Source organism: Barbatula barbatula (assembly GCF_947034865.1).
Source record: "Barbatula barbatula genome assembly, chromosome: 22".
Lineage (NCBI taxonomy): Eukaryota > Metazoa > Chordata > Actinopteri > Cypriniformes > Nemacheilidae > Barbatula > Barbatula barbatula.
The window spans coordinates 4733-31593 of record NC_136785.1 but is presented as its reverse complement, the minus strand read 5'-3'; the positions used below and the strand labels follow the sequence as shown (position 1 = coordinate 31593).

General features: G+C 40.9%; 2 protein-coding genes across 5 annotated transcripts; one reads left to right on the top strand and one right to left on the bottom strand.

Moving 5' to 3' along the window:
- Positions 1–1427: 1427 nt before the first annotated feature.
- Positions 1428–11178, top strand: aff1 (AF4/FMR2 family, member 1). Of its 4 annotated transcripts, none has more exons than XM_079485813.1 (18): positions 1428–1600; positions 2127–2290; positions 2875–3399; positions 3652–3693; positions 3769–3843; positions 3924–3948; positions 4100–4136; positions 4266–4359; positions 4850–5275; positions 5419–5513; positions 7325–7418; positions 7495–7571; positions 7641–7704; positions 7784–7920; positions 8847–8918; positions 9002–9095; positions 9168–9327; positions 10134–11174. In XM_079485813.1, exons 2-18 carry the CDS (start codon positions 2165–2167, stop codon positions 10241–10243), a joined length of 2253 nt encoding a protein of 750 aa, XP_079341939.1. In that variant the 5' UTR covers positions 1428–1600; positions 2127–2164; the 3' UTR covers positions 10244–11174. The 4 variants fall into 4 exon arrangements, with proteins under 4 accessions (XP_079341939.1, XP_079341941.1, XP_079341942.1 ...); XM_079485815.1 differs by having other exon boundaries at positions 1491–1600; positions 9168–9419; positions 10134–11092; XM_079485816.1 differs by having other exon boundaries at positions 1500–1600; positions 2038–2290; positions 9168–9419; positions 10134–10984.
- On the bottom strand, positions 10873–26861 carry LOC306910905 (uncharacterized protein). The gene is made up of 50 exons (XM_079485812.1): positions 26665–26861; positions 25595–25740; positions 25393–25505; positions 25096–25229; positions 24775–24998; positions 24473–24582; positions 24247–24365; positions 24000–24135; positions 23828–23910; positions 23455–23574; positions 23270–23371; positions 22948–23106; positions 22332–22414; positions 22056–22200; positions 21892–21933; positions 21589–21756; positions 21366–21485; positions 21159–21269; positions 21045–21077; positions 20823–20957; positions 20588–20734; positions 19848–19982; positions 19581–19735; positions 19159–19303; positions 19022–19076; positions 18750–18816; positions 18514–18647; positions 18379–18422; positions 18043–18216; positions 17819–17973; positions 17626–17739; positions 17437–17552; positions 17195–17346; positions 16905–17110; positions 16449–16623; positions 16056–16277; positions 15712–15881; positions 15550–15620; positions 15369–15469; positions 15161–15280; positions 14918–15064; positions 14633–14787; positions 14362–14461; positions 13590–13825; positions 13254–13443; positions 12930–13181; positions 12619–12801; positions 11490–11543; positions 11252–11397; positions 10873–11138 (listed from the first exon to the last, which is right to left on the bottom strand). Exons 1-50 carry the CDS (start codon positions 26705–26707, stop codon positions 11094–11096), a joined length of 6492 nt encoding a protein of 2163 aa, XP_079341938.1. The 5' UTR covers positions 26708–26861; the 3' UTR covers positions 10873–11093.

The window sequence follows — 26861 nt, the reverse complement described above, 5'->3', positions numbered from 1 at the left end:
GTAGACCTAGTAGCAAGGATACTGACATTTAGATATTCGCTTCTGCTTCAATAAGTTTGCTTAGATATGAATATGTTTCTAAACATATCGAAACCAGACATTTACACACTTTATTTTATTATCAATGTAAGGAGCAAAAGTAACATGGTTATGTGCAAGAACAACAAGTCACTTATGAGATCAAATCATTTTTTCTTACCTGCTTCGACTCTTGCACCAGGAGAAATTGTAGCTCCGCCCTCCAAGAGTAGTTGCTGAGCCGAGCAGCACCGCAGGCGGCTACAGTGTTTGGGTGCGCCGCTTTAATTCACTCGTGTAGAACGTTGAGTCGTTTTAGTTCCGCTTTTGGCGCTCGCATGTAAAATCATAATTAATTGATACTTATTTTTTGGTCAGCACGGGGGTGGCCAGGGACATTTCTACAGAGGCACGGGCCTCCCTAGGCCTCCGTGTAGAACCGCCACTGCTGAGCATCAAGATGGGTCGGTTCTCCTCATCCCCCCAAAATGTATCATGCGGTGTACCGCAGGGCTCTGTTCTAGATCCTGTTCTTTTTTCTCTTTATCTTCTCCCGATGGGTTCCATTTTCAGGAAACATAATATTTAATTTCACTGTTATGCTGACGACAAGCAGATTTTTATGCCTCTGACAATCTGTCACAATCTGACTTTTGTCTTGAGGAGGTAAAAGCTTGCCTTGCCAAGAACTTCCTATTTTTTCCCAAGTATGGGTTAGGTGTGCTGTTAGACAACTCTCTTAAATTTGATTAGTAAATTAGCACGGTCGAGCTTTTTCTATCGTCGCTCTTATCTAAAATCTAATCCTATCTCCCGATGCGTTCCCTGGAAACAGCTATCCGTGCTCTCATTACACCGCGCCTTGATTATTGCAATTCTATTTATTTTATTTTACTACTATCTATTTAGTTCCTCCTTCACGTGCACTCAGATCTTCTTCTTCAATTTCTCTTGTTGTACCTCGGATCCGACTTACCACCATGGGTGCTAGATTCTTTAGTTATGCTGCTGCCCCCCGCCTATGGAACTTTCTTCCGCATGTTCGCAATAGTGAGTGCTTGCTTACTTTTAAAACGCGTCTAAAGACATATCTTTCTTATGTCTTAAGAAAAGATCTTATCTGCACTGTACATGTAGCTATATGCTGTTGGTTTGTTGTTTGTTTTGTTTTATGTGATCTGTATATTGCTTCTGAGGCGACCTTGGGTGTTTTGAAAGGCGCCATTAAATAAAATTATTATTATTATTATTATTATATTAGATCGGATTATTTTTTGTTTGAATTCAAGTCCCATCTGAAAACCTATTTATTCTCTCTTGCCTTTAGCCTATAATAAGCACTTTGGGTGGTCTGGGGCCGTTTTTAAATGTGCTCTATAAATAAAGGAACTTGATTAAATTGATTAATTACTACAGGTAATTTAATTTTTGTTTTATTCTTAAAAAGACGTCAATATCTGCACGGGCGCCCTGTGTCCGTCTCGCGCGTGCTCACGTTAATTAGGTCACATGATAAACAATGACGCCATGAACGACCGAACACCGGTGCGAGGAGCAAACCGATAGTAAGCAGAGCAAACAGGTGAGAAAAAGAGTTTATAAATACACACTGTGTTAATATTGTGCTACTAATCGGTAAACACACATACGTGTTTTTTCCGCATTTTTACATTCTTTATGATTTATAAGCTCGTTGCCTGTGGGCTGTCATGAGTCTGTGCGCGTTCAGGTTTGTCTCCACCGCGACATTAAAGTTTGTCTGTCATTAAATGAGCCAATGCTTCACTAACGTGTTCATTAACTTCAAAGTGCAACATTATTTGACCATTTCAGGTCAGAGATTCATTACCTTTTTACGCCGTTTCACTCCTATATGTAGCGTTCTCCCCAATGACAATTTCTACCCAATAAAACATTTTGCTGGTTTTGTTTTTTGTTTTTAAAATAAGCAAACCAAGAAATATCCTCAATTTATAGTTGTTTAGTCTTATTTTAATGCATGTTTTGTCTTATTTGAAGTCATCTGGAGGCCTTCCATTGGGGGTCCCCTGGTTGTTAAAGCGTCTCAGACACAGACACATGAGTGTGTGATGTTCCTTTTACACCAGGACAAACACTCTCAACCATCAAAACTGGCGGCGCACACATGGAGGATCGTAACGTGTTGCGGCGGATGGAGAGAGAAAGGAGGAATCAGGAGGTGCAGCAGCAGCAGCAGGAGGAGGAGACGTGTTACGACAGAATCGCTCCTCTCTTCAGTGAGCCACATAAGGTAAAGCATCACATGAGACACACGTGCAAAATCTGATAACACAACACAATGTGGTCATGGAGATGAGCTCATTAACAGATCATCACATGTCCTCTGTATAGCACTCTTCCTTCTGATGTAATCATATATATTAATTTATGTGCACACTAGTTCGGAACTTCTTCACTGAGACACCACACTAGATGAAAGTGAGGACATTCAAGTTTTTCTCACTTTTGAAGAGAATCTGTAGCTTCGGTTTAGCTTTAAACAGTAACGGTCACAAACCCTGTTTTTCTGACGGTATATTGTCACATACATCATAGCCCACAACACCCATAACTAACTCCCAGGGCTGTTTTCCACCTGAAACGGAAGGTTTGTGAACTTATTTTCATCCTCCACATATATTCTCTGATGGTCATCTTTGACCAACGTGCTGAGGGATAAAGAGGCAGGAGTCTCAGCCCAGATTGCGTTTTCACCTGTCCATTAAAGCAAACTCAACTTTTGTTTGTGTAATTATCACGTATGTGTGATTTATATTGTAGAGGAACAGCCTCCATAACTGAGTTTAAGGGCACTTTGTCACATTTATTTTCCAGATAAACAAGAGTGACGAGCTGTCCGCTCGCATTCAGATGATGCTGGGTAATTTCGAGGATGGAAGTGATGTTGGACTGCAGGAACTTGGCTCTGTGTTTCCATTCAGTGATTCCACACAGCCGTCTCATCTCCAGAACTCACGGGGACGCACAGACAGCTCCACAGCCGCTTACGAAGCCTCTGTACAGCAGAGGGAGAACCTACCGCTCCTGTCTCCACCCACCGAGCCGTTGTCCCCCCTGCAGCCTAGCGATGTGGACGACCCGTCTCCTGAAACCCGTCGGGCCGAGCCATCACAGAGGGAGGCACCTCCGCTGGCTCAGACCCTCCCAATGAATTTGCACCACAAACCGGGTCTGTTGAACCCGAAGAAGCCCACTGCGTATGTGAGGCCGATGGATGGGCAGATGACCAGCAGCTCTCCTGATTTAAAAACTTCACCGGAGACTTACGAGCCCTTACCTGACCCGAAGAACAGCAGCAGTCCAAATTGTCCTTTAGAGCGACCACCACAGTTTGTTGATGTGAGGGCTCGCGCGTGCGCACACACACACAAACACTCCATAGGCATAGTGATTTTAATTCTGGACAAACTGTATATTCTATTGCCTTCCCCTAACTAAACCCCCAAAACTGTCACAGAACACTTTCTGCGTTTTTACATTTTCAAGTAAACATCATTTAGTATGTTTTAATAATCCATTTGAATTGTGGGGACCGGACATAAGTGTGTTAGACTTTTACTACCATTTTGGGGACATTTGTGTCTGTTTCAGATTGGGTGTCATGAAGCTCAGCGTGTGGAAGACATACTGAAGGTTAGGGCAGATTGTGTGGTTGTATTTAAGAAGAGAGAGAGAGAGGATGTTTCTAAAGGTCTTTGTGGTACACAGGAGATGACTTCATGGCCCGAGCTGTTGACAAACATTACCACACCGAGCACAAGAGCACCTCTGCTCTCCACTGAGGTCTGAGACATCACAGTGATCATACTTCGAGTTAATTTATTTAAAGCGCATGTTGTTTTACTAATTTATTCCTGTAACAGGAGCCGCATGCATTCCCAACTCACGGTAAGTGTTTCGTGTCCAAGAAGTGCTCTTCCTGTCTCATTAGGTTTAAAAAACATTCCTACATATCACACACACATACACAAGGTGAAGGGTTTAGTTTGGGTTACTCTGTGGGATCATCAGTTTATGTGTGCATGTTGTTTTTCATTAGAGGATCTTGAACCATCAAACACCGTTTCAGATCTCCAGTGAGTATCAGGCTGATCAGATCAGATGTCTGTGGGATGGGGTTAAAGCTTTAGCTGCTTTAACATTGACATGTCTTCATTTAGCAGATGGGTTTGTACAAAGTGACTCGTGTGTGTGTGTGTGTGTAGGGGGGGTTCCAGCATCTCCAGTGATTCTGACAGCAGTTCATCAGACAGTGACATCATCAGCGCTCATGTGACATCACGATCACCACACACACAGGTACATACTGGACGAAATGTGTTTTTGTGCCATTTTTTTGTACAGCACACTGTAGAGAGAATGTGACGCTGACATCACGCCCTATGTTGCATGTTTGCGGTGGCGCCGGCATCTTGGGAGGATAATACTCCACTGTCGATTATAAAGCTCTATAGAGACAAGGACAGGGAAGAACAGTTTGGGGAACGGAACCAGTATAAGAAACATGTCATGTAATATCAAACCAGTATGAGTTTCTTCTGCAAAACACAAAAGAAAGTTGGTAACCGAACTGCACTGGACCCCATTCACGTCTTTTGTGTGGACACAAACCAATGCAAGTCAATGCGGTCCAGTTAACAACATTCTTCAAAATCTCATCTTTTGTGTTCTGCAGAAGGAAGGAAGTCTTACAGTTCTGAAATGACAAGAGGGTGAGATAATGATGACATAATCTTTATTTTTGGGTGAACTATTACTTTAACCTAACTGTCTCTGTGTGAACCAGCAGAACCCTGATAGTCCGTGTCACGAGATCAGGCCAGACTCCCACGATTCCCCTGGAAGGACAGCGGCTGAAGATCAGCAGGGTCGCTCTCGTTACCCAACCCACAGCCACACAGAGGCCAGTCACGCACAGACTGTTAAGAGCACACATGCACTTGACCGTACACGCCTTGAGGACTCCCAGCACAAGAAACACACATCCACATACAGAGCCGAAGAAACCGGAAAGATAACTGGTCAAAGGAGAGCGAGAGGTCCGTTCATCTGCGGCACCAAACACACAGACAGAGAATTCACCCGTCGCCCTCTGCTGGTGAAGATCGAGCTAAAGTTGCTCTCCAGAATTCCACAGGAGTCCGGCATGGGCACGTTCCACTCAGGGGTCACCGAGAGACCCGACCCTCAAAAAGTCCTCCGAAACAAGAGACTTGTGAGGAGAATCTCAGAGTCTGATTTCAAATGATTTTCTCAGTTTTGTTTATTGATCATCAGTTTTCTCACAATTATTTCACTTGTGAATGTTTACAGTATACTTCAGATTCAAACATACACTGTATGTGTGTGTGTTTGCAGGCCGAGCGGGATGGAACGTCTCGAAAGAAAAAACAGAGAACGGACAAGGAGGAAAGACAGTCTTTTTCCTCTCAGAACACTACCAGCCAATCAGAGTGAGTCACATCCAAAGCATTGCCAGAATCAAGTCACAATGTTTATGCAAAATGTCTGAAATGCAGGGGAACATCTATTCAGGACCCATACTTGACCAGATATCCGCTCAAAACTATTTCTAAAACTACTTGATAATAATGAATATATTTTTACAAACGGGAATTCATTACATTAACATTGAGTCATTTAGCAGACGCTTTTATCCAAAGTGACTTACAGATAGTTTAGGGAGCAATAAGCGATATGTCATAAAAGAGCAATAAAACAATAGGTGCTAATACAAAGATACTAGTTTCCAGCTAGAACTATATCTATCGTTTTTACCGAAGAACTACCAATAAAGTGACTAGTGAGTATTTATTTATCTTACCATATAAAGAGTCGAAAAGTCCCTTTCACCTTTTCCCCTACACACTCTTTCTCTGTCCTCCTGACACACACGCTTGCTTTCAGTCCTGAGAATGACATAGCGCCGTGCTTGCTATATGCAGTGATATAGATTATATTTATTATTCTTTTGTATCATTTATCCTAAAGTTCATTTTAAGTAATGAACCACGTGTATTTATAGACAAAGTATTAATTCATATTCTAATTCCCTAACATCCGGTAAGTGACAAATGTTTGTAACCGTTGTACACATTAATATGAGAGTCATCTGTGGGTGCATGCAGAACGAGCTGCTTCTCTTTACCGCTCTCACAACACAGAAGACGCAGAGAGATGTGATCCTAACCTGGGTGATAGTCAGACCTCAGTCTCATGGGTTTACATTAGAAATTATATATGGTAAGATTTACGAGATGAAAACTACTTATCTATTACAAATTCTGCTGAATTTAATGAAAACTAATAATGTCATGTGTGTTCCACTTGACATGGCTAAAAACAGCATATAAGGGTTAGGGTATGACTGTGTGTATATGATGGATTTAGTTAACAGAAGCATTCAACTGCAAGCTATTATCACAGGTAATGAAATAACTGTTTTTTTTGTTAAAATTTGTATTTAACATTATTAAATCAGTTGTTTGGCAAATGGTTCTTTAAGTAAATAAATATGTTGTACCAGCAATGTCCAAATACAGTTTATTTCGTTTGGTAATAATTTGTATATGGCATTGGCACAAAAGAGTGCTGGAACCCTTTTTCCCCACTTCAAGGACTGGTTTACATAGTACGGTCTGCTGTGTTACTTAACACCAAAATAGTTTTTTTGTTATTGTTCTGCTATTGTGTACATCCTTTGTTATGAGACGTATCTGAATCATTTCTGCAGATATCTGGAGGTGTTCATTAGATCAGAGTGACCATACGGGCCATTTTTCACAGACATGTCCTTTCCAGGATTTCTGGTGTGTATTCCGGAGGTCGCATCGCCACCTCATACATCATTGAAGTTCTCACATTTCAGTTAAAAAACCATCATAAATTGACCATAAATTTTTCTTAAGACGTATACTCATTGTAGTTCCATTCTTACCTTGAAATAGATTGGCTACTTTTCTGAAATAAAACCTGATATAATAAACCTTGATGACGTGTCTGGGGAAAAATGGCACGTATGGTGACCCTACATTAGATTTGTCGAACACACAAACATCTTCGTCTAACATAACGAAGTACATCTAACTGTAGAAGTGTTGTTTGGTGGGGGAGTGCTGTGTATTTTTTGCTTGAATACAATGTAAAAGTCTAACAGACTTGTGCAGCTGAATGGGTAATAATGAGTGGAAATCACCCGACAGTCCACACACACACACACACACACACACACACACTGAACGCAGACGCTCTTAACATCTCTCAGAGTCACCAAGAGCTGCAGTTTCATGAAGAAGAGAATACAACAGAAGCCCATTCCTCCTGACAGCCAGCAGCAGAAAGCAGAGGCTCGTGGGAAGGTTCTGTTTATCTCTAGTCACTCATCATTTCACACTGTTTGTGAACACAAAAGATTTATTCGTTTTTATTACATAGAAAACCTACAAGAGCCATGCTGTGCCTGCGCATCCACCTGCGACAAAACCCCGGATGCTGCTGCAGCTGGACCACAGGTGGGTCTCAGACACACACACACACTGTACGCTTGATGTGTGATTTAACTTTCAACCTTTGTTTCCCAGGCAACGTTCTGCGGAGGATCATATGAGGGAAGCAAAGAAACTAAAGCACAAAGCAGATGCAATGGTGTTTACTGTGTAAAGCTCTGTTCTAGGCCGGTGGTGCAGAAGAGTTGTGTGTTTCTCATCTCATGGTGTTTCTTCAGACAGATAAGATGTCTAAAGCGTTCAGTTATCTGGAAGCTGCTCTGTCGTTTGTGGAGAGTGGAGTCGCAATGGAGTCTGACCCACAGATGCCCAGATCGGCATACACCATGTTCTCTGAGACCCTTGAGCTCATCAGGTAAAATGATGACCTTTGCAATCCAGTTAGTATTCACCAGTGTAAATATAATGTTAGGAGCAACTCTTCTGTCCTGATTAGGGATGTGTACCGTTAAAGGAGTAGTTCACCTTCAAAAGGAAAATTCTGTCATTTAAACGCCCTTTTGTCATTTCAAACCTGTGTGACTGTCTTTCTTCTTTCACAAAACACAAACATTTTTGTAACAGAACAGCACATCTCTTCTATTGTAACCAATGCAAGTGAATGGGTGGCTGTTACCAACATTTGTGTTTTTCAGAAGATAGAAAGTCATACATGTTTGAAATGACAAGTGGACCTTTTCCCAATACTCTGGTCTTTCATTATTTAATACCGGTTTTCTGTATTCTTTCCCATCCGTTGTCTTGATATGTCTGACTTTGAGTCAGTCAGATGTGTTGTGTGCTGGTGAACATGAAGAGAGTTCAGTGACTGGTCCTCTACAGGTTTTAAAGCCACATGATTGAACTTTTGCTCACAGATCTCCCGTGTGTTTGATAAGTGCAATTGTCTGTTACCGATGTGGTAAATCTGTCGCTTTATAAGCATCCCTGTTTGGCAGCGCAATACACGTGAATGTATTTACTGAGCTGATGGAAAGGTCATTTGGAAACCATGTGGCACTCTTCGGCAGGCAGGGGATGGGCGAGCTGTGTGGGACGACCCCAACAAAAAAATGTCTCAAAAATAATTTCAAAGTGTTGCTTTTATTCAATGGTTTGTGAGTTTTTACAGAAGTGAACTACATGTGAAATATTAACACTGTAATGTCATCAGTAAATGTCTCTTACGAGATATTTAGTTGATTCAAATCTATGGACACGCCTGTATTAACACTCATTGTGACCAGTTTAAGCTCAGTAATGAGTGTGTGTGTGTGTGTGTGTGTGTGTGTGTGTGTTTAGGTTTATTCTCAAACTGAAGAATTACACAGACCCTACAGCTGCTGCTCATGAGAGAGATTTCTTAGTCCTGTGGTGAGAACAGAAGATGTTTCTTCCTTCATCAACGCGACACATTCACATTGAGTTTATATTGTGTTGTTTGTTCATGTTGTTAGTTTGCGTTGTGAGTCGATTCTGCAGATGGCCATGTTCCGCTACAGACGTGATTCAGCCCTCAAACACTCACAAACACTGGCTGAGCATTTCAAAGTGAGTCAATACCTTCTTCCCTTCTTCTGTGATGTTGGCACATGTTCTCAGTGCGTGTGTGCGTGTGTGCAGGACACCTCATGTTATGCATCTCCTGTGAGCGCCAGCGGTACCGTGCTTATTCCTCAGCCCATCCAACAGGTGGTGGCTTCATACGTGGACGTCACAGCTCTGTTTCTGAATTCTCTGGAGAGGTGGGAGCAGGCAGATGAAGTGGCTCTCAGAGGCAGCGGTAAACATCAAGCTAGACTTCTCTTTCAGTCTTTCATCCATTCTTTTAATATTGTATGTGGATGAATGCTGTCTGGATCACCTCACAGATGGGTTAGTTTCTACAAACACCATTCCTCTTCTATCAGTAATCTTATTTTGTTTATGTCTCTACAGCTAAAATGCATTTACTGTAAAACTGCTTTACAGCACTGCAAAACTGTGTATATTGAATCCTTTATTAATTGGTCTTTTCCTATAGAACATACTAATTATGTCTGACATTTGATGTGTTTTCGGCAAACTACTGTGACTTTTGAAGTCACCCTGCAATTAAAAATTATAATAAAAATGTTCTTACACAGCATTGCAGTGATTTATCCATGCACATCATTATTTTTGTAACATTCATTTGGAGATGTGATATTGAATCAAAAACATAAAGCTCTACTCCCCCTCTAAACAACTTTTCTCTTCATGACATGATGTTTTAAAAAGAGGGAAGACAGAGAAGACTGTCCAGTGGCTTCCGCTGGTGTATCAGGCTAACTTAAAATGATCAGTCAATTAGGGGAGGGCGACATGAAGTATTCTTCACATTTCAGAAACCGTTTCAATCGGATGTACATCACGATACGGATAAGAAGACAACTTCCGTTTCATGGTGTCTTTAAGTGACACGCAGTTCATTCAGGCGATACATTTTATCAGAGCTCTATACCAGAAACACAAATAAAAATGTGATGTTCATCATCATTAAGGTTAAAGTAAAAATTTAGGCACAGGAATGGAAAGATTGTGTTGATGAATGTTGTTGTGTTTGTGCAGGTTTGCTGCGAGAGCTGGATGCTGTTGTTGCTCTGAGTCTGACATCTTCGATGAGGTCATTAGTGCAGTACACACGTCAGGGCCTTCACTGGATCAGACTCGAATCCTGATGACGACGACGACGACGACGCACGCGTGCACACGCACACACACACAAACTAATGAATTGGTTGAGTTGGACAAACAGTTCTTTGCTAATGAACACTTGCATGCTCAGAGATCTGTGTTTAGCTGAAGTGGGTTGTGAAGGTTATGTGAGTTACAGAAAATGATAATGATGCTGTTCTTTGAGTTTTTCTGTGAGTTTTAAACACTATTTTTTTTTGGACAGATGTTTGTCGAATTGTTTTTGTCTTTGTGGTTATTTGTTGTAAATTAAGAGCAAGCGTGCTCACTTGATTCACCCCTTTACTTTGAGTCTCTGTTGGAAAAAATAACTTATTTTCTATCTTCTGATTGTATCCTGGGACATTATACTGTGGCTTTGTTTTCTACAGTGACATTGTTGCCATCTGTAAATTTAATACTGAGCAAATTCTGTCATTTTTTTAAAGATTATTTTCATTCATTTGGAAAAAAGTAAAAACATTTTGCTTAAAGGACAGAAACCCATCTGTGAGAATTTTGTGTTGTTTTTGGCTATTAGGTCTGACAGACATTTCTAAGCCGAGTTGTGAAGCTTTTTGGTGTCTTGTTGTTGTGTAGTTTTGTGTCCGGTGAAGGGAGCAGGTTGTGTATTAGCGCCTCTTCCATCAAAGCTTTGTTTATTAATGTTTATTTGGGTTAGGGTGCATATTTATTTTAATTAAATTCAAGAAGGAACTGTACAAACAAATAAACATTATTACTTCAAAAAGTGCATATTTTAACAGTTTAACAACAAGTGCATTGCTGATTATAAGATGACGTTAGGGTTGATTTGTGTTATTTCTGTACAGAAGTGGGTGAATCTCACACGCATCATGATTCAGATTCTCCGCTGAAGTTTGGGTTTGTGAATGCAGGCTGAAATCAAGATCAATAAAACAAATACATTAAGATACAGAAATGATGATCCTCATCACATTTGACAAAAAGCAAGTTTCTTTCTGACATTGACAGCCGATTATTTAACGTACCACATCAATGTTTTTGGTTTCCCGTTTGAAGATCCTGATGTCTCCTGGTTTAATGGCTTTCACACTAAAGACGTAATACATGCCGGCGAGTATCAGCGCTGCGCACACAATCCCTCCGATAACTGCGCCGGCGATCAGACCGCTGTCTACTGACACACAAACAACATGTAATACATGTCCACATCTTTATATGCGGAGATGATGTGTGTGTCTGTGTGTGCATTATGTCTAAACGTACTCTCCGGTGGGTCAGTAGGGACTACTATGTTTCCATTATCATCCGTTACGTAATCTGGACACAAGAGAAGATGCTTCATGATGCATGGATAGATGGGGAATATCTCGTGCTTAATTGCACAAAATTAAAGATTCTCTTCTCCAGGAAGGAAATACTTTTAAAGTAAAAACAGAGCCATACTTTGGTTAACCTGTTGATTATATGTGGAAAATTTCACATACATAAACAAAAATGGTTAGTAAACTTTAAGACTGAATTTGTGAACCATTAAAAGAGTCTCAAAGAAATAAGTAAAAAGAGATATAAATATTAAAGAAATATTTTCTTTAAGTAATTCATTTACTATTGAAAGATTGAATTTGTTTTTACTTTTCATGAATTGTTTGTTACTATTTATATTGGTAATATTACTATTTACTATGTAAAAATGAACTGTGTTAAAAAATTTGCATACCCTAGGTAAATATGATCAAGGAAGGATGTGAAAATAAATTGGCACCATTAAGCCACAAACATCCAAGCTTTCATTAGAGAATAAGAATGTTAAATTGAGGATGTTATCATGAAACATGTGATTTGCCTAATACTCCAAACATATAGGATTAAGGGATTATAGAAAAAGACGCAGAGCTGTTATCTTGGTGAAAAACAAGAAGTTGTACAAGGGGTTGAATAGTTATGAGTAATGTGTATTAGAGAAAATCTATTTTTTTTCAAAATGATATCCTGCTATTTAAAATTCTCCAATGAAAGTTTAGATGTTTGTGACATTTTTCAAGAAAATATCTAAAGGCTTAATGATTCAGATTTATTTTCAGAGCCTTCCTTCATCATATTTACCTAGGGTGTGCAAATCTTTGAGCACAACTGTATATGTTTGTAACACACATTGATTGTGTACATTGTTTAATATTCTGCAATAAAAAAGTTCTATTTATTGAGGCATTACTGAGACATTCATTTACAGATCCTTTATATTTATTTGAAAGTGTACTGAATATGTTTTTACTCTTATCAGTGTGTTTGAATATGTATTTTGGGATATAAATACAATTATTACAGTAAAATAAGGCTTTATGATGCCGTTTTAGTTAATATTCGCTATAAATCATGAGTAACAAAAACCTACATTGGCGGTGTCTGCATACAAAGCCTCTCTTCTGTATACAGTTGTTGTCATTCCACCTGCCATCGTGGTACATTTCTACGCAGTTCTCTTTGCCCACATCGCCATCATGAATGGCCTCATTAGGTTCTCCAGGAGCCCAGTTTGTAAAGGCCAATGACGTCAGATCCGTCCAACCCCATCCAACTAGAAACACAAGCAAAACACATGACATCTGATTTACTTGAATAAAAGTGAACCAAAAGCTACTACTGTTTTTACAAAGCTGCATTAAATCAACAATTGTGTCATTTCATTTGACTCTCGCTTCTTACACGAACGATCTTTGGTCAGACCAATCCAGACATTGTGGTATTTGGTGTAATTGATATTCCTGATGAATTCCACCTCAGCTCGACTGTGGATGGAGGCTAAATCGGCTCCCTTTACCTCCTGGCAGTAATGTCGTGCCTCCGGCCACGAGAAGCCCACTTTCCCATTATAAATATAAAAGCAGTGTCGTCCGTATGGCCACCACCCTGGCACACACTTCCCGTCACCGGGAGCAGGTGTTGCTGGAGGCTTTTCTGAAGACAGATTTGAGATGTGTCATTTGTTGCCAATACATAAGAAACGTTTGTGAAATTTCTGACCTTTACCTGACGTGATTTTGCAGAGGTAAGGCTTGACAGCGTCGCAAGCCGTGTCATTCCAGGTTCCTTGAATGAAGCGTGATGGCGCGTGCATGCTGACACAGCCTTCTCCTTTGTGATTGGTCGGTTCACCTGGACCCCAGTGAGTGAAGAACACGGGCCAACCGTCTGACCATCTGTAAGAATCGCTGTCAGGCTGTGGAACGAAATCAATAGCTTTAGTTTTTGCTCTATTCTATTCTATTCTATTCTATTCTATTCTATTCTATTCTAATCTATTCTATTCTATTCGTTCGTTCTTCGCCTATTAAACCCAGAGCAGAGTTGAGTTTGATACTTAACCAGTCGCCTGAGTCCGATCCAGGCATCTGTCTTGCCCTGCTGCACGGCTCCAGAAATAAAAGCCTGGTCGTAACTCATGTCCATGCTAGCCAGATTTCCACCCTCCTTTACACAGGCCTGTTGAGCTTCCTCCCACGTTTTGGGCTCGGAAATAAGTTTGTAACAGTTGCTGTACCAGGAGATGTATCCTGACGGACATGGGCTGCGGGTGGGTTGCGGGACAGGAATGCTGCTTGCTGTGGAAAAAAACCAAGACATCGACGCAGATTTCAACATTACGCACCAGTATCTGTAACACCTGCCGTGTTAAGTGTATAGTTGCAATCATCCTTCAATCTATTCATAATTTATTGCCCCTTATGTGTTTGTAAACCTGCATGTGAGTCTTTCTTAGTGAAACACAAGAAATTGTGTTTTGAGAAATGTCTCAGTGGTTTTGTGTGCATAAAATGGAAGTCAATGGAGTTCAGTGTGGTTTGGTTCAGTGTAGGTATACAATGTTGCTGTCAAAGAATTGGGATGTGCTTTTAATGTTCTGGAAGAACATTTTATGAAGTCTGGACCCATGGATGAAACATGGAAGTGCTGAGGTCTGTCTTCAGAGTGTGACTGACATCACAGAGACTTTTTTCTCAAAATAATCTTCTTGACTTTACTGAGGTTTTACTAGTTGGCCTGAATTAATAATATTTTATTCCAACCAAAAATGTTGACGTCAATCTGGAGACAACGGTAGTAGATTTGGATTAGAGACAAATGAAGATTAAAGTACATTTCTTTCTGGAGCACACCCATCCTCGCTCTAGGTTGCATTTCTCATCGTTCCAGAGGCCAGTGATGAGGTGATTATGGGATATTTCTGTACAGTGTTCCTAGAAAAAGGCATATGTCATTCAGTGTCTATCCGAGATAGAAACAACGCAGTAACTAACCCATGTGTCTAAATGTTTTTTATTCGGCATTATTGTAACAATTGAAATTCAAATGTAATTTGTAATCCGCAAAGAGAGTTTCTGTCTGTTATTCAATAAATAATTTCTTACCTGCCCATCAACGTTGTTTGGCTCCTTGTCGGCCCAGTTTGTGTACAGAACTGGACTAAGTCCATCACTCCACGCAAATTTCCCTTCATGCAGCGTATCAGATAAACCGATCCAAACAGAGTGAAGCAGATCTCTGAGGTAACTAGCCACATAATCTGATGAGAAAGAATGGTCAGCACATCACACATGGGATCAGAATCAACAATAAACAGCATATCATAGTACTGAATAAACAAAGATGAGAGTCAGAGACTGTGAGTTAACATTTTCAAATTGAGACAATACCATTTTCGTTTTGATCATCGATGATGGCCAGATCTCCTCCCTGCTCTCTGCACCAATTGCGTGCGAATGTCCAGTTTGCCTTGATCTCCGTCTGATGTTTCTGACTCCCTTTAAAGATGTAGCATTTGTTGCGGAATTTCATCCATCCTGTAACAATAAAGAAATAATTTCATGTTTGCCAGATATGGGCTATTTGACTGAGGCCTGTGAGCTCAGAGATTCACGTATGTTGTTGAAGTGTACCTTCGGGGCAGTTTCCCTCCCATGATGCTGTCGGTGGGGGAGGCGTGTGGTCATTTCCTGGATACTTCTTACACACATAACCGCCGTTAGCCCGACCACAGTTTGCATCATTCCATGAACCTATTCCACAACCAAACATGTCAGAGCCTGTTCACACTAACCTCTATAGCTGACATAAGATTGCTCAATACTGAAGGTACATCCGCACCTGAATATCTGTTCATCTCCACACATTGTTCTTCTCCGTTGGCATCATTGGGTTCTCCAGGTCCCCAGTTGACATATGTCACTGGCGAGTGATCCAGCCACCTCCAAACACACGCAAAAACACAAGTGAATCACTGCTACTCTTACGACAGACGTTTCTGGAGAAAAACATCTATACTTACATATATTCTCCACCTGCAACCCCAAACATTCTCATTCCAATCCACGCCCCAGCCACCTGACCGGTGCCGACCTATAAACACCAGACTAAGTGTTAGACATCAGACACAGACATCAATCTGACTGCATGTCTCGGCCGCTGTGTCGGTACAGATGTCACGTACCAGACTGACCACGTACGACTGCTCAGCTTCATCAGCAATGGAGACCAGCTGAGCTTTCTCCTCATAACATCTCACAATGGCCATGTGAAAGTCAACGATATCAGTATCGTTATAGTAATAACAGATTCCATTGTCCTGCCTCCAGCCAGGGTTTGATCCACATTCAGGAGCTGAAAGAGTTAGTCAAGAAACAAAAACCCAAATCAACACTGTACAAACAAAGCATTGTGTTCAAGGGTATTTGCTGCTTGATGTTCTTACACTAACGACACATTTTAAGCAATGCAATTTGCAATGTTTTTAAATACACAAGATTTAAAATGTATGACCGTTTCTGTAGTTACCCGGTACGGGGGATGGTGGTGCTGGGGGTATAATTGGTTTCTTTCCTTTTGCAATCATGCAAATCCAATCCTGATGGGCATCGCAATTCAGGTCGTTCCACCAGGACGTCCCGTTTTCTGTGGTCACCATCTCCACACAGTTTTCTCGCCCACCGTGATTGTTTGGCTCATTGTGACCCCAGTTTGTGTGGCTGACTGGCGTACCGTCACTCCAGTGGTAACCTTAGAGAGGAATGGTTTCAGATATGGTTGAGAATCAAACAATTAACCCCAAGTCTATCCCCAATCTTATCTAGGCATTAAAATCGTCTTGCCGTCGTTAGGGTTAAGTCAAAACAAACGTAAAAAGGATTTGCAAATTCAAATGTGATTCTCATTTGGTGACAAACGAACCTCCTTCTACAGGGTTGAGACTCAAACCAATCCACTTGGTTTTTCCCTTTGAGTATTTGGACAGGAAGATTTCTTCTTCAGGGTTATGGATGCTGACCAGATCGGCCCCACGGGCACGGCAGTCTTCTCGGGCCCCCTGCCAGCTCTTCTTCAGTGCAAAGTCTACAGTGAACAACTACAATACAAGAAAAACACAAATACTGTATCACATGGAATGAGGAATGTGTGTACACTCTTCTTCATAGTTTGCATGCATCATTTCAGAGCATCTTATCATTTAATCATAGTGTAGTTTCTTAACTGTCCCTATGTTTGTCTTTAGGCCTCAGCGAGCAAGACAAGGGTGATTGCGGCAAGAAACCAAAAGCCCCATAACGGCAAAACAACTCAAAACACACCACATATGGGATGAAATGCATTTTTTCAGGAGTACACCGGAGATCTTAATATTCTCACGCGGTAGCAGTTCCTGAAGTGAGGTTCTGCACTCCAACCGCTCTCACATCCTGTGGCTGGAGGCGGAGTCGGAGGTCGCGTGGGCGGAGCCACACCATTACGAGGAGCTTCGCACACAAATGGGAATGATTCTTCGCACTCCTTATTTTTCCAGAATCCTGCCAGTGGTCTCGTCGTCATAGTGACACACGATCCAGCGTGGTTATCTAGAGAACACACCCACAATGAAATGATGGCTAGTGAAAGCCTCAGATGGGCTCACGTTCGATCCCTTCAAGCAAGTTAAATACCTGGCTGTTTTCGGTCCCAGTGGGTGTAAGTTATTAAAGCATCGTTGTCCCAGTAATAATCAACACCAGCGATTCCTCCTCTGGCACGCAGGCCGATCCACCAGTCGCCAGAGTATCGGCCCATCAGGGCTGTGAAATGAGCCTGTTCGTACCTGCAGAGGTCAATGGAACCGAGTTAGCTCACTCGTTGTAACTGTTAGTGGTAGATCTTTACTAGCACAAGTTTAAATAACATCACTCACAGGTCCATGATGTGCAGCAGCGTGCCGTTTTTATTCCCACAGAATGCTTTTGCCTCTTCACGGGTTTTAGCCGTTTCTTCAAACCAATAACAAGAATATTCAAACACATCCCATCCCTGCGAAACAAAATGTTTTTAGAATGCATTCACACATTCTAGAAGAGAAAAGATCTTTAGGTTTAATGCAGACCTGTGGACAACCGTAAATCGTGGGCTCAACTGATGGCAGAGGATAGTGACCTTTAGTCATTTTACAGATGTATGTGTTTAACTCCGTGCAAGTCACATCGTTCCATCGACCCGTCTACAAAAATCACATCAAAACATCTCAAATGCTCCTGTGTTTCAATCGAAATGTCTGTCTGCTAGTAACACTGAGATACCTGATAGAACATTTCCACACAGTCCTCACTGAAGCCCAGGTGATTGTTGGGTTCTCCGGGAGCCCAGTGTGTGAATGTGACTTCATGATGATCAGACCACGAGAACAAACCTGAGAAGCTCAGATCGTTCAGACCAATCCACACGTCACTTTCGGCTGTTGGACAGGAAGTTATTAGAAGAGAACAGACACTCACACATGCACACGCACACACAAACAAAGTACCCATGTAGAGGAAGCTCTCCAGCCAGCTCTGTTCTGTAATGGACATGACTGACACCAGATCAGCTCCCAAACGTCTGCAGGCCGTACGAGCTTCATGCCATGTTTTCTTTTCTGCAAATGGCTTATAGCAGAATTCCCCAAACTCATACCAGTCTAGACCAGAACATCTGAGCTCTGGAAAAAGAGAAGACTAATCAGTTATTGCAGTAGTTAACAGTGTTGTGGCCAGTACATTTTAATTTACAGTGTATTTGTTTTTGTATTTGGGGTGTGTTGACTCCATGCTGCAGAACCAAAACCAAAACAAAAAAGTAAGTAAAGAAAATTCTGTCTCACCCCCATCAGCAAACTGGTAAGACACAGAGTAGACCCCGTCAAACCTGAGACATGTCAAAAAACACTGTTTCACTCTGAGACGTGACAGCACACTTTACAGTTATTTGTTTTCTTCCCATTTCAAGTTAAACTTACTGTCTAGATACAATTCCGTTCTTGGTGGATCCGGTGTAAAAGTTCTGACCCGGAGCTTTGAGCAGGGTGCAGTCGCCTCCAATGTCATTCAGAACCACACCAGCATGAATGGCAGCAGCGCAGATATTAGAGTCCTTCACAAACATTTTCACCAATGATTCATATGAACAATGCAAAACTTACCCAACTATGATTCAGGCTCAGTGGTTATGTGTTTCTATTAGTTCTACTCTTACCCCACGATACATGTCTGTCCCATACACAGTATACGGCACTCTGGCACAACCAGCAGGACAGTGAACGCTAAAACATACAGAGAACCCAAAACCCAGAGGTTTATGGAAATGTAAATAAGTTTAGTTTTTGCCAAACGTTTTGCACCAGCAAAGATTTTCCACTGAGAACACTTAGATTAGATTAGACATTGATCATATTTACTGTATATATCAGACTAAATCCCAGATATTCAATGACCATATACAGTAGTAGGCAAAGAATGGAAATTTACATCATTCTGTCTACGTCGTGGTTCAGATTGGGCCTTGCGCTGCAAGAAACAGCATCTGTGTAAAAAATAAATAAATAAACCATATTTCCATTTAAAAAAAGAATTTACTAGATATTTGAAGATCTTTTAAAACTCACAGTCTGGTACGCAGCCTAGAATATCCAGTCGCAATCCTACTTGATCATTCCACTCCAGGGGAAGAAGGCGAATGTGCTGCGCTGAGATCGGTGTCCCCAACAACCGTGTTTCTGGAGTACTTTTATCCACTGAACCTGGATATTTCTGTGACAGTTCATTTATCACTCAACTCTTGCAGGAGTTTTCTTTTAATAACCCAAGTGAAAACGCACCACTATGGCTTGTACCTTTGAACCGAAACCCTATTCAAAAATCTAACTAACATACAGCATTTATATACTACACAGCAAAGTCACTAGTGAAACGAACCTCATAAGTTGCTTATAGTTTCAGATGATATTTGTCTTTAAATCAAGTGTTTGTGAGTTTTGTAGGACATTCAATGTTATTTGCCTTATATAAAAACAACAGAAGTGCTCACCCCTCCATCACTGGTGTAATCTGTCCACGTGACACCGTCTGTGCTGCTCTGCATCTTAAATTTAGTAACCCAGTGATCTGACGATGGGCAGCCTTGAACTACGACACCTGTGACCTTCTTCAGCTGACCCAAAGTCACCTGAATCCAGGAATTTGCTAAGACATAAATGAAATGCATTCAGACTTTACATTTTATCAATACATTCCCTGGGTATGGAACCCATGACCATGAAAAGACATTTAAAAGTTAAACAAAAAATCTTCAGACCAGAACTGGAGGGCATCCAGCAGGAGTTTCCATTCAGTCGACCTTTATCTGGTCCTTTCCCACTGAGAGAAGATGAGGCAGAGAGCATCGAATTAGTGATGTTTCCATCTTCCACTCCTAGACCCCTCACACAAACTGAAAACAACACAAACATTTACAGGATCATCTCAGACAGAGATCTTGTTTTATTAAAACACAATATGATGATGTGAACTTTGGATAACAGTTACCAGCAAAGCAGCAGCGAACAGTATGAGATTTTGTATGATCAATGCACATGTGAGTCTTTTAATATCTAAAGCATCTAAAGCGCACACCTGAAATGCATGAAACGTGAATATTGTATGTTTATTATGTCGCACATTATGCATGCGTGAATTTCTGTGCATTTGCATGTCGTCATCTGTACATGTGATTGCACAGCTCTGTCGTTTACATGAAAAATAATTAAATTGAAAGAATTTTAGCATGCCTAAATAAAGAGGATGTGTTGTGCGTGTGAAACTACATCCAGCAGGCATGAGATGTTCTGTAAGGATGTCAATAAAAGTATTGTTGAACTTTAAGCATTTTATTTATAACATTTATTTAATTTATTAACCAAAACAAATGATTGAAAATATAAAAATCACAGGAGTAAGAATAACACCATAAGTGAAATCCTTTTCCAGTATTTCTTTCAGGCATGTTGTGTTTTTTGTGTCTCTCTTTCAATCTTAACTTGACATTTTTTTACTCACCGTTTTGTTCACAGCTGTAAACCACCTCCAGGTACTTGGAGACGCTGGGGCAGGGGTCATTGTCCGTGTGTGCGAACAGAAAACAGAAAACTCGGTTATCACAGCTCTTCCTTGCCAAAGGCAACGTGCCATCAACAGTGCAGGTGCCTACAGTACGAACATACAGTCAATACATCAGTTATTTAGTATGAAGAATGCAAACGTTCTCTCGTCTGGTGTCAGTGTGGGGGTTTACCAGAGGCTCCCTCTCCATAAGGACAGATTTTGTCACTGCGGCGACCGTAAAAGGCAGACTGGATGTTGATGACGCTGTTAGTGGGGCAGTGAAGGACCATGCTAGAGTCCTGACACGTGTACGCTGTGAAGAAACCTGCAGCAGGACACAACACAAAATGCAAACAAACAATCAGAAAGTCAAGAGCAGAACATTCCCAAATGAAAGTCAAATGAAACGTACCATCATGTGGCGGTGGAGGTTCAGGTGTGTTTCCTGAAAAGAACACAAAGGCATTTCTTCAGAAGTCAATGCTGTAGATACAGTATAATTTATTAAAGAAGCATAGAAATGTACCGCGACGCTTGCAGATATATCCTCTTTTATTGTCACAGTTATCGTCATTCCAGGACCCAGAGCTGATTAATATGGACAGGCAGTCTTCACCAAAGTAATCATCTGGGTTTCCTTTAAGAGTCAATGGGTAGACGGTCCTCTTTATTCTATTCAAATTGGATCCAAACTCTAATTTGATAAATAGTTTGAGATTAGTTTTTTTCTCACCTGCAGCCCAGTTTATATAGCGGAATGGGGAGCCGTCCATCCACGTCCACCCCCCTTCTGTGACGGAGTCATGAGCGCCCATCCATAGAGAAACTCCAGTGGGAACTGTCTGGATTTGAGCTGTCAGTCAAACCAAAAAATCAACGAGATCCTCCAAAGGATCTACACAATGGTGTCAATCATTCAACAGGTGTGTAGAGGTGATCTGTGATTGAATACTAACCCTGTATGAAGCCTTGCTCAAAAGGCTCTGTGATGCTGATCAGATCTCCACCCTGATGTAAACAATCCGCCCGAGCGTCTGCCCAGTTTCTCATAGACAGAGTGGTGAACAGATAGCAGAAGTCATTGAACGGATCAGCAACCCACGAGCCGCATTTCTCATTCCAGCCTGACAGGAAAACATTTACATGAACAACTAATGTAAGCGAGATGTAACTTCTGTCATCGTTTAATCCCCAGCATGTTGTTAATGACCTCAGTCACCGTTTGCTAAGAACTGCAAAAATAACTCAATATTTTGTACCTGGACCAGCTGTTGGTGGAGCTGGTGGGCCTTGACCTTTTGCTAAAACATGACAATAAATAAAAATTGTAAAAAGCAAATGAAAGAAATGAATAATTTACATGAAAGTTAGTCAACTAGTGTAACTGTGAATCTGTGAATAATAAAGATGCTCTGATTCCAACCCTTCTGGCAGATGAAAGGATACGTGGCCGTGCAGGGCAGATCATTGAGTTTCCCCGTATCATGATGTTCTGTTCCTCGAATGTGGACACAATCTTCATTCCCCTGCCAGTTATCAGGCTGGTTTGGTTCCCAGGGAAGAAAGTCCTACAGACAGAACTCGGTCGTTACTCACAAGCAGCTGATTTGAATTTGTGTTTCTTGAGAACTGAATGTCTTCAAGATGATCTTGAAATACCAAATGTAATGATGTGATAATGTTCAGTGAAAGAACTTACCACTTGAGTTCCGTCTGTCCACACAAACGTTCCCTCTCTGTTGATGTCATTGAGACCCACCCAGGAACTTCTGCTCATGTGGGCTGTGAGAAAACACACAATGCTTTATTATGTATGGCTCACTCCACATAGGGCTGTCTCAATATATCCCATCTGTGATTACTAAAAGCATAATTATAGAGATTGTTAATTCTGAATATTTTGTAAAATCATAAATAATTCTCTAAGATTTGCCTTAAGGACAATTCAAACTCAACATTTCTCTCTCAATTTTCAAGTGTGCTGAATTGGCATGACAAAATGTACATTCGTATTGCCAAAGCATATGTAGCTGGGTTGCGTACAAAGTGTAAGTATGTAAACAAACGAAAAGAATGATAATTATAGTAATAAACGGTAATAAATAAACTAATAAGCGGTGTAAAGAGTACCTGAAAACAATACTTGAGTAATCGTACAGATGCCTTGCAGTGAAAATTACTCCATTACAAGTTACATGTCACCAATTCCAAAACGACTTAAAAAAAGTAAAGAAAGTCTTCAAGTGTCTGATTCTTACCCTTTATGCTGTCTTTTTAGAGTTTGGGTGGTGGTGTGTAGGAACCTGCTGTCTCACCTGTCAGAAAACTGATGGTCTCTTGGTTGTGAAAGCTAACCAGATGTCCATTCTGAGCCACACAATAACTTTCCGCCTCCTGCCATGTCTTGACGGATTCCGACTCAAAGTGATAGCAGTGATCACCAAATAGCAGATAACCTTCATCACAGTGCGAATCTGCAATGGAACATTTGTTTCATTTAACAGAGGTGTAGCCGTTCATACACATTCGCTACGGTCAATCAATCCTCTTTCAATTAGCCGTCGACACACAGCCGTGCTTAATGTTGAGATCTGCTTAATATATATTTTTGTTACGAGAGTTTGATGGAAGTTTCACCTGGAGCCGCCGTGGGCTTCACGTTCTGACCTCCAGGCATCTTACAGATATAGCCGAGATTTTTAAAGCAGTTTGTGGTTTCCCATTTCCCAGCATAGTTCCCTGTGGGGAGAAACAAGAGCTGGTCTGTAAGAATGTTTGGGACAAACTGTCTCTCTGCATTGAGTAAATCATAAACATCTCACCAGTATAAATCTGGCCACAGTCCCACTGGTTTGCTGTGTTTTGGGGGAAATTTGGGCTCCAGTTTGAAAACGCAATCACGGTTTTGTCCACCCACCTTAAGGTCCCATCTTGGTCGATATCTGATGATGTAACAAATCAAAGACAGACAAAACTGCTGTTTTACAAGTGTCCAGGCTCTTCATCCTGAGAATTGTTTCATTTGTTTTAATCATGTTTATCTCCGATAATACCATGTATCATTTTATATCATTTTCATGTTTTTTTTCTTACAGTGTTTTGTCCTATGTCTGTACTGCTTAAATGTGTTTTCTCAGAATTGTAAAACGTTCAAAGGAATAGATTAGAATCTAATTGAATACATGGTGTATGGACCTGAAGCGCCAATCCACAGATCAGGTAAATCTGCCTGATGGAAATCAGGTAACTGTGCATTAATGAAGAACTGCTCCTCTTCACTACAGAAGAAAAAAAAGATGTTCAATAAACAAAAAGCGTGTTACAGATTACAGTTCAAAATAAAACGATCTCTCGATTCCAGTCTCACTTCTTGATGGTCACTAGGTTTGCACCCATGTTAAAGCACTGCGTCTGAGCCAGATACCAGCTGGTCAAGAGGTTGCGATTACTGACCAACCAGTAACAGTTACCAGCAAAACTCAACCATCCAGCAGGACAAATAGCTGGAAAAACAGAATAGACACTGATCACTGATAATAATTAAATGTGTCATGGATTTATCTTCACACAAAAACAGTATATACAGTATATACTGTATGTCATATGTCTCTTACTGTTCAAAGCTCTCTTGCACATGTACGGTCTCTCATAACGGCACACGTGTGTTCTCCATTTCCCATAATCCTCTCCTGCTTCTTTAATCATAGCGGTGCACACACCATTCTGTTTGTCGCTGTTTAAAAAGATTTTTTTTACTGTCGCACAGAGCAACACAAAGCCACACTTTGGCATCTAAGCAGATGGTTGGTTGGTTTCAGACAGTACATATGTTTTTCTTACGTCAGGTCTGGTTGTCCCGCTGGCCAGTTTGTGTAAGTAGACATACTTGCGTCAGACCAGGTGAAGGTGGTTGCATTTGGTTGTATTTGGCAGGACAGAGTTGTGCATTTCTGTGAAAATGAGTAAGGCACAGTAACATTGAATGAATGACGTGTTTACCTCTTCTCTCTGGAGGTACAAGGTAAAGCAGGCAGGCAGGCAGGCAGGCAGACAGTTTGTAAGTGACAGGGAAAGAAAACGAAAGGCCAAAACTCAATTCTGTTTAAAACATGAGGAGATGATGAACGAATAGTGGCTGTCACCAGGGTAGAAAAGCCGATCCAGAGGTCAAAAGAAGACTGATCCAGTCGGCCCGTGACATACTGCTCCTCCTCAGAAGATGTGATTGACACTAAGTCTCCGCCGTCTCTGATACAGTCACTGCGGGCCGCCGCCCAGCTCTTCTTAAGCCCCGCCCTCCGCTTGTAGCAGTTTGAGCCGAAGGGTTCCCAGCCATTTCCAATGTCACAGAGTGGCGTCGGGTTAGCTGGAGAGCCAGCAAATATGACACAATTATATGAAAGGGTGAAGAGGTTTCAATAGTATATTATACACATTTCTTTTCAAAAATGCTTTATACGTACGGTTAGGACGTTTACAGATATACTGTCGTCTGGCTGTACAGACTTCATCATTCCATCTGCCTTGACTGGAACCCAGAACTTGCCCACAATCTTCATTATCAGCCCAGTTATCAGGTTGACCCTCCCTCCAGTATCTACACACACACACACACACACACACACACACACTTTGCTATAGTAAGTAAAGTCACACATCCAGAAAGCTAAGGGGCAGAATGAAAACTAACACCTCAACTAAAACAAAAAAGCATTTTGAAATGGAGATTCCGATGTGAATTTGGTCTTATTGTGTCTTACGCCAGGTAGGGGTAGTAAACTGTTCCATCACTCCATTCCCAGTTTCCTTCTGATGCCACGTCATTCAGCCCGATCCAGTAGATAGAAGTTTCGATCTGGGTGCGTACCCACGTCTGAACAGAACAGAACAGAATCATGATAGATGTCTGTTTTCTCTCCTGCATGGGTTCAAATGAATGTTCACACTGTGAATGCATCTCACCCGCTCATGGAGGTCCTGGATGCTCATCAGATTAGCTCCTTTACTGACACAATCCTCCAAAGCATCATGCCATGACTTTATATCAGAGGAGAAGAAGTAACATCTCTCTTCATACGGTCTCCAGCCCTTCTCACATTGACCAAAGCCTGAGATTGACACAATCAGAAGGCATTTCTATCAGGATGCATATACATGTATCATCAGTGGATATTGCATAGAGAAAAACTTGCAATAATACTATGTTTCCTAAAACCATATGCTGCCTTTTAATTTTCTCTTTTGTTTAAATTATGATGTATGTAAAGCTGTTTTTCAACAATGTAAAGCGCCATATAAATAAAATAAAATAAAAGTGAATTAAATATAGATGGGGTGATATGCCGATTGAAATCTTGAACATTTCTGCACAATGTTTAATATTGCTTGTTTAATATGTTTAATCTGCTTGTGCAGTACAAGGATCATAAAAGTCCCATGACAAAGATGTAAAGGCGAAACATTGGGGTCACATGTTTGACTGCACACGGTCAATATACCATGTCATAAACAATCACACGGTTTTTAGTAAATCAACTTTCTGAAGAAAACATTCTGTCAGGCATCAATTCAAATATCTTGCAAAAGAAGAAGATCAAAAAGCAGAAAAACTTTTTTGTTTGTAGGATATATTTTTGGATAACCAGTGATGCCGTGAAGAGGTCTTTCTAATATCAACCAAATTTGCACATTTATATCTGCACATTTATATCTTATATGTGCATTGTTATGTGTATGTTTGACCCATTATACATTCACTGTGCATTTCATGTGTTTATCCACATATCCAATGTGTATATCTTTCCTGTAGTTCAGTGGTTAGAGAATGGTGCTAGCAACACCAATGTCTTGGGTTCGATCCAAGGGATTGCACATCATACTCAGAAACAAATGTGCGTTGCTTTGGATAGAAGCGTATGTCAAGTGTGTAAATGTAAATATCTTCTGTGTATAAAATGTACTGTTTTTTGTACAGTTTGCATACTTTTCATGGTCTGCCTGCATCATAACAATAAACAATAGAAATAACTTACCAGAGGGGATGAGACCAAAAAGGATGAAGAAAAAGAAAAACATTCTGCGCAGTTCATTTAAAGCTTGATGTATGTGTTCATGTACATAAGATGATCTCTAATCCTGGAGTACTTAAGACTGTCAGCTTCTAAATCATCCCTAAACGGTTTCCTCTCATTCCTGCTGTACATACCCAACGTGTGTCCTTCAGAAATCT

Bases quoted from the DNA above. Each gene is read 5' to 3' on its own strand.
- aff1 (XM_079485814.1), top strand. From the start codon at position 2,165: ATGGAGGATCGTAACGTGTTGCGGCGGATGGAGAGAGAAAGGAGGAAT. The intron at 3,694-3,768 runs GTTAGGGCAGAT...TGTGGTACACAG, and splicing joins GTGTGGAAGACATACTGAAG to GAGATGACTTCATGGCCCGA. The intron at 7,572-7,640 runs GTGGGTCTCAGA...TTTGTTTCCCAG, and splicing joins CTGCTGCAGCTGGACCACAG to GCAACGTTCTGCGGAGGATC.
- LOC306910905 (XM_079485812.1), bottom strand. From the start codon at position 26,707: ATGTTTTTCTTTTTCTTCATCCTTTTTGGTCTCATCCCCTCTG. The intron at 21,270-21,365 runs GTGAGAAAAAAA...TGACTCTTAAAG, and splicing joins CTATATAAACTGGGCTGCAG to GAAACCCAGATGATTACTTT. The intron at 19,304-19,580 runs GTGAGCACTTCT...GAACTGTCACAG, and splicing joins ATTACACCAGTGATGGAGGG to AAATATCCAGGTTCAGTGGA.